Source organism: Hemicordylus capensis, chromosome 5 (genome assembly GCF_027244095.1).
Source record: "Hemicordylus capensis ecotype Gifberg chromosome 5, rHemCap1.1.pri, whole genome shotgun sequence".
Taxonomy (NCBI): Eukaryota; Metazoa; Chordata; class Lepidosauria; order Squamata; family Cordylidae; genus Hemicordylus; species Hemicordylus capensis.
The window spans coordinates 258144266-258151116 of NC_069661.1; the positions used below are offsets into that span (position 1 = coordinate 258144266).

A 6851-nucleotide genomic window follows, 5' to 3' on the forward strand; every position below is an offset into this window, starting at 1 on the left:
ATGTGGCCCTGGCAGTCAATATGGGTAAATAACGAGGCCAGGTCTAGGACCCACCACTCCGGGTTACTTTTTGTAAGATCTATAGGGATGAGGTCTTCTCCTGGGGCCTTTCCTGCTTTAGATTGTAAAACAAGGGACTCAACTTCTGCTGCCGTGACTGGTGGCCAGCTAGGCAAGTCCTTTATGTCCTCTGCAGGGGGACCAGAGTTTGCCGTTATGTCCTCTTATAGGCTCTGAAAGTGCAGTTCCCAGGTTGCTGGAGGGATGTGGGAATCTATTGGGATTATGCCACTGTAGGAAGAGTTGGCCATAATGCCCCGAAATGTGGAGGAGTCCTTATCTTTGGCTGCCTGGATGAGTCGTGACCAAGTGGCCCTCATGGCCTCTCTCTTCTTGGTTGTCAATAGATGTTTATATTGTTTCTTGAGTTGTGAAAGATGTGAGAGGCCTTCTAAGGCGTCTGCCCCAGTACTAGTGCTGTAGGAGAGGTAGGCAGATGTAAGGGTTTTCTTTGCTTCTATGCAGTCCTTTTCGAACCAGGGTTTGGATGAATGCCCGGGTGGCTTTGAAGTGTAGTCCACTTCCCTAGTTAAATGTTTTTGGAGTTCATGTACAAGCTCGTCATACCTTTCCAAAGGGGCAAAAGACGTATCCTTTGAAGTGAGGTCTTGCTGGTAGGTCAGGAGGGGTTCTACTGCAAGCAATTTTTTATTGTTTGGTCAAGCTGAGGTGTCCAATTGTCACGACATCTCCCCTGACCCTCTGGCAGAATATTGGGAGTGTAGTGAGTCTCCAAGCGTAGCTGATGGGCCAAAGGGGCCAGTTGGAGGAGGAGTGGGAAGTGGTCACTATCAACATGGGGCATGACTTCAGAGTTCACAACAGAGGGGAGCAGGTACCCGGTAACAGCAATATAGTCTATGGTGCTTGTTTTTGTACCGGATAGATATGTAAATTCCCCTGGGTGACCCCTTTCCAGTGAGCCATTTAGGATTTGAAGATTAAGTCTGTCAGTCGTTTGTGCTAGGCAGAGTTCCTCAAAATCCGCTCTCTGATCCTTTGACAGGTGGGACAGGGGTAGGAGCTCATCTGGTCCCATCCTAGCATTAAAGTCACCTCCCATCACCACCAACGCTTCAAGGTTGGCCAGCAGTAGATCATTTGTGTACTCCTCAAGCTCAGTCCATACAGAGCTAATTAAAGGTCTCCATTGCTGAGGTGGTAGGTATACATTAATTAACAGCAGTGAACTGGTACCAAAATGGATTAGCAAGGCCAGAGCATATTGTTTTAATGAGGTGAGTGGTGTCAGCGTTACCCGTAGGGAGATGGAGACATGTATTGCCAAGCCTCCTTTGAGACTTCCACACCCAGTCCCACGTCCCGCTGCTACAGAGAATGAGTGGAGTCCATCCAGTGTAAGGTCGGCTGCCGTCCAGGTTTCCTGAGCTAGGATTATGTCAAATTGTGAGATGAAGCTGTAGCAATCTGTGTCACTGCAATGAACCCACCCGGCAATGTTCCATGATGTGAGCTTGATCCCATGCTGGTCTGGAGGATGTCACAAGGTCAGGGCGGCTGTGAGATTAGCGTGTTCGTCAGCAGGTCCATGGTGTGGGGGTGGCAGTTCATGCCAGGGTATAGTGGGTAGAGAAGCCTCTGTTAGTGCCCTTCCTGTCCTCCCAGGGGGCTCTGATGTGTCACTCTGGGAACGCACTGACTCCTTCAATATCTGTCCTGTCTCTCTTCCCTGGGGCTCAACGGGGGTGGGGGGACGTGACTTGGCTTGTCTAGCGCGCTCAGCATGCTATCAAGCTTAGAATGCCAGCAGTCTTGCTGGATTGTGAGTGTTTTGCCAGGATCATGCCCCTGGATGTGGCTGATTGTGGTGGCTTCGGGAGACATTGCTGAGAGATGAGACAGGGTGACCCATCCCTCTGCATGTACAGGCTTTGTGTTTGCCAATGCTGCACTGTTTCAACAATTTGTCTTCTGAATAAATGAGATTCATGCTAACACCAAATTTACTAGCCATTCTAATTTTAGTGAGGTCCCATTTTAAGACACTACTATTTGGGTTAATGTGGAATGCAGGTTGAGTTTTTCTTTATATAGAAACCCCACTGATAAGAACACTTACCTGCACTATGGTTCTAGGTACCCTCGATAGTTGGAGGATAATTTATGCATTGGGCAATTTTTAGGGGTTAAAAGGAATTCAACCGATATAGCAGATTATAGAAGAGAAGCTTGAAGTTTATCTTTGCAGCTTATTCAGAGAGGGTACCCTAGAGAAGTGGTAGATAGAGCTGAATCTAGAGCCAACAGGGCTAGGCGTAGTGAATTACTTCAGGATCAACCTAAGAAGCAACTGAACCAGTTAGTATGGTCCACTGATTATACTCCCTTATCTTACCAGATTATAAAGGTGATCTATAGGCATTGGCATCTAATTGTGGATGTGTCAGGGTGCAGTAATGTCCCAATTGTGGCTTTTAGGAAAACTAAAAGTTTGAGGGATTTTTTGACCCATTCAGATTTTCTTAAGAAACCATTGGATAAAGATGTTCCGCAAGGGTTTTACCCATGTGGTAATTGTGTAGCTTGTCCTTTGGGTCTTCAGACCACTGAATATTGCGATCCAAGCACAAGGAAATGTGTTCCTTTGAATTTTTTCGCTAATTGTAAAACCAAATGGACTGTATATGTTGTGATCTGTCCATGTGATTTATGGTACATTGGGATCAGTACTAGAGCTATTAAGACTTGTACACTTGAACATAAGTCGAGGGTTCAGAATAAGGTACAGGATGCTCCATTAGTTCAACACTTTGTGGATGTCTCATTCACCTGACAATCTCAGGTTTTTTGTTTTATTTAAATATTAACCACGTTCCTGTGAAAAGCAGGATATTCCAAGGATTCTTCTCCAAAAAGAAGCTTGGTTCATTTACAAGTTTACAGTGTGCTCACCTACAGGGTGAAATGTCAATGGTGATTTTTATAGCTTTTTATAGTAGATATATGTGATTGATCACTGTTTGAGAGACTATTGTATAGAGTATATTCCCTCCACGGGTTGTTAAGTAGATGATTCAGCTGTGGTGTATTTAAACCTTGAATGTGCTTAGAGCTCATTAAGGAGGCAAGCATGCTCGTGCAGCCATTTGTTATGGGCTGCTTGATAGAGCAAGGCTGTTCCAGATACAAGGTTTGCTTGTAGAGGTTGAAAGAGTAAGATAGTTTATTTTGAATGTATATTGTGTCAATATTTTTTGTTCATATATAGAGATGATGTACTTCTGTGGAAGATTGTTTTGAAACTGGCACGATAACCTAGGATGCCTGTAAAGGGATTTATATTTGTAAAGAATGAAGACATGTTTTGGCATCTCCGGCTTTGAAGTACTTTGCATGTTTTGTACTCCAGCTGTGAAGGTTTGATCTTCAACTTTTTGTACATTCAAATTCCTCACGTCTTGTACTTTTGCATTTGTTGTACTTTGCTGGTTCTATTCATGTTCTATGACCAGTTGTATATGATGCATGTTCACACGTTCTTCATGTGCATGTTTAATATATCTTGACCTTCTTTAAGATTGTTTCACAGATCTTTGTTTACACATTGGTCTTTTGTCCGTGATTCCCCGGGTTTCATTGCCCCTGGGATTAAGGGCAGGTCTGCCCGCTCTCCTTCCCCCATCAACCCGAAAACACATGCCGAACATGGAGTTACAAACCTGCATCCATGACACCTTTGAAGGCCCACAGATTCTGCACATGCATTTAGAAGAAACCCCTTTTGCCTTTTGTATGTCTGCTCTGACTTTGGACTGCAGAAACAGGGCTTGATCCACTAGGGAGACATGCAGTGATGGACTACAGGCTCTCCTACATGGGAAGTGTTCAAAGAGAGGCTGGCATCTGTCTGGCATGCTAGAGGAGGTCCCTGCCCTGGACCCAGAGATGGTCTCCCAGCCAGCTCCTATGACAGCCTCGGGTGCTTTGACAGGTGCACTGAAACGTATGCCTGGGGGAACGTGCCATCTTGCTAATGCTCCATGGTGGCCACAAGCACTTTGCTTTCTTGGGACATATGATCTTCTGCTGCAAAGGCCCTCCTGGTCTCAAAGCAAAGGGAAGCGTGGGAAGAAGGCAGGCCCCTTTGTAAAACAGCAGCGCCACACCCAGAGAGCAGGACACTCTCAGCTCTCGCTAAGCGTGGCAGGAGCCCTGAAGAGGTCTTCCTAAGAGGACCCTTCTGCCATTCCCTGCCACCTCTGCTCTGGCCAAAAGCCAAGGGCCACATTTCGTACTGTGCAAGTGCAGGACCCAGGAGAGTGTCTGGGAGGCAGAGGCCCAGAAGGGACAGGAGCTCACTCTCTGGGAAAGGAAAGGACAGCGGGAGGAAGGAACACGGAGGCGGGAGAGGGAGGAAGGATCCCACGGCCAGGGGCAGGAGGAGAAGCTGGGTGCTGCTGGAGAAGAGTTGGGATCCCAGGAGATACCTCTATAGGAATCTAAAGATTCCTCGGCATCCTTAGAGGCTTCTTTCTCTGTGGGAACAGAGTGAGATGCCTCTGAGTCCAGTTGCAGGGGGAGCAGCCACAGGAGAGAGGGCATCATGCCCTCAGCTCTTGACTGTGGGCTTCTCGGAGGCATCTGGTGGGCCACCGTGTGAAACAGTGTACTGGACCAGATCAGGTCTTGGGCTTGATCCAGCAGGGCTAGCGTTCTGTCCTTATGTAGGAGGCTGAAGAAGGCAGGAGGTTCTGGGAAGATGACCGTGCACGGAGCCCAGGCACCAGATGCACGGTGGGCTCTTGGACTGCTTCTCGTTGTAGCCAGAAGAGAGCCAAAGTCACCCTCTTGTTGCAAGGAAACCAGGCAGAGCCTCGGAGGCAGGCTTCTGGCTAATGCTGAGAAGAATGTCCCTTCCTTTTATGATCTAGAATGAAACACTGTCATGCATGGATCTTCTAGAAGGCACGAGGGGCTCACCAGGAGGCTGTGGACTGAAGTGGTCATAGTCATATGGTTGTTGTTTATCTTTCATGCTCAAAACAAGCCTTTTGGCTAATAGGAAGCCATAAATCAACCCATCAAGTGGCTGCCTCTGGCCATCTCTCTAGGAGATGGAAGTGGCCTAAGCAAGCAGAAGGATCTGGGAAAGCTTTTTTTTTTTAAAGTGAGGGCTGTTACAGAACAAAAGATATATTACTACAACTCTTCAATGCTACTGAATAAAGCAAGCCACAGTCTCTGGTTTGAATTGTGGGCCTTCATCTGTCTCTGCAGTTCCCTGGCTTGCTTTCTGAATGAGTGTTTGTGGGCTGGGATGAGAGCAGACCTACAGGAGATGTGCCTCTCTGCGCATGTGCAATGAAGCTAGTCTCCCCAAGAAGGCCAAGGGGCTGCAGTCTTCCTTAGCCTCCTCATCACTAGGGTGGGGGTCCGAGCAGAGGAGCCCTCCTGCTAAGCTCATCTGTCACTGCCTGACTGGCGAAGTGTATTTCTTCCTCTGCCCCCCCAGCACCTTCCACAGGGCTCCCTTCACCTCCTTGTTGCGGAGGCTGTAGATGAGGGGGTTCAGCATGGGGGTGATGATGCAATACAGGGTGGAGACCATGGTGTCCATCTCCAAGGAGTAGCCAGAGCTGGGACGGTTGTAGTTCAGGTTGGCCAGCCCAAAGTAGAGGATGACCACAATCAGGTGGGAGGCACAGGTGGAAAAGGCCTTATGCCTACCAGTGTTGGAGTTGATGCGCAAGATGGCGGCCAGGATGTAGATGTATGAGATGAGCACAAGCATGAATGGGCTCACGCCCACAAAAACAGTCGCGGCGTGAAGGGCCACCTCGTTGATGTAAGTGTCGCTGCAGGCGATTTTCAGGAGCGGCGGGACATCGCAGAAGATGTGGTGAATCTGGTTGGCTCCACAGAAGGACAAGTTGGTGGCCAGGGCGGTGTGGAGGACAGAGTTCAGAAGGCCCCAGATCCACGAAGCCACAGCCAGAGGGACACGCACCTGGCTGCTCATGAGTTGGCTATAGTGCAGCGGTTGGCAGATGGCCACGTAGCGATCGTAGGCCATGACGGCCAAGAGCACATTCTCAGAGCCTGCAAAGGTCATCAAGAAGAACATCTGTGCCATGCACTGGTGGTAAGAAATGGTGTGCCGCTGGCGCAAGAAGTTCGCCAGGATCTTCGGGACAGTGACGGAGGAGTAGCAGATGTCCAGGCAGGACAGATGGCTGAGGAAAAAGTACATGGGGCTGTGAAGGTGGGAATCCAGTTGGATCAGGGTGAAGATCACAGAGTTCCCAATGACAGTAACCATGTAGATGGCTAGGAATGCCAAGAAGAGATAGAATTGGCCATGTGGAACCCCTGAGAATCCCAGGAAAATGAACTCTGCCACCCGTGTCTGATTCCTGACATCCATGTGGCCCACAGAGGTGATCTGTGCAGAAAAAAACAAGGAGAAATAGAAGGCGTAGAAGCATCAAAAGCGAGTTGTGCTGTCTCATGTGAAAAGAAGTGGGGACTGAACACCATCTCCAGCACTTGCCTTTCTCCTCACTACACCTGACATTTCCCACCATTTTTTTCTACCTTTGTGACCGGGAACTGCCACAAAGAGGGACCCAGGACATCAGGGACAGCAGCCAAACCCTCCCTAGGAGATTATATTTGGGCATAAATATGGCCTGCCATCTCCTATCAGCAACTGGCCCGTGGTTCAGGATGGAGTGCTGGCTTGCTTCCCTCCCCACTCTAATTTGTGGCTTGGCTTAGCTGCTTGATCTGGAGGTATGTGTTCCTCTTTTGAATGCTCTTGCTCTCTTGGC

The 6851-nt window shown here is 48.5% G+C and overlaps 1 protein-coding gene across 1 annotated transcript; it reads right to left on the reverse strand.

Annotated features, from left to right (window-relative positions):
- Nucleotides 1–5488: 5488 nt before the first annotated feature.
- On the reverse strand, nt 5489–6448 carry LOC128327472 (olfactory receptor 1F1-like). Its single transcript, XM_053256268.1, has one exon. It carries the CDS (start codon nt 6443–6445, stop codon nt 5489–5491), a length of 957 nt encoding a protein of 318 aa, XP_053112243.1. The 5' UTR covers nt 6446–6448.
- Nucleotides 6449–6851: the final 403 nt, after the last annotated feature.

What these genes read in the sequence shown, in the direction of transcription:
- LOC128327472 (XM_053256268.1), bottom strand. Translation starts at nt 6,445, where the DNA reads ATGGATGTCAGGAATCAGACACGGGTGGCAGAGTTCATTTTCCTGGGA.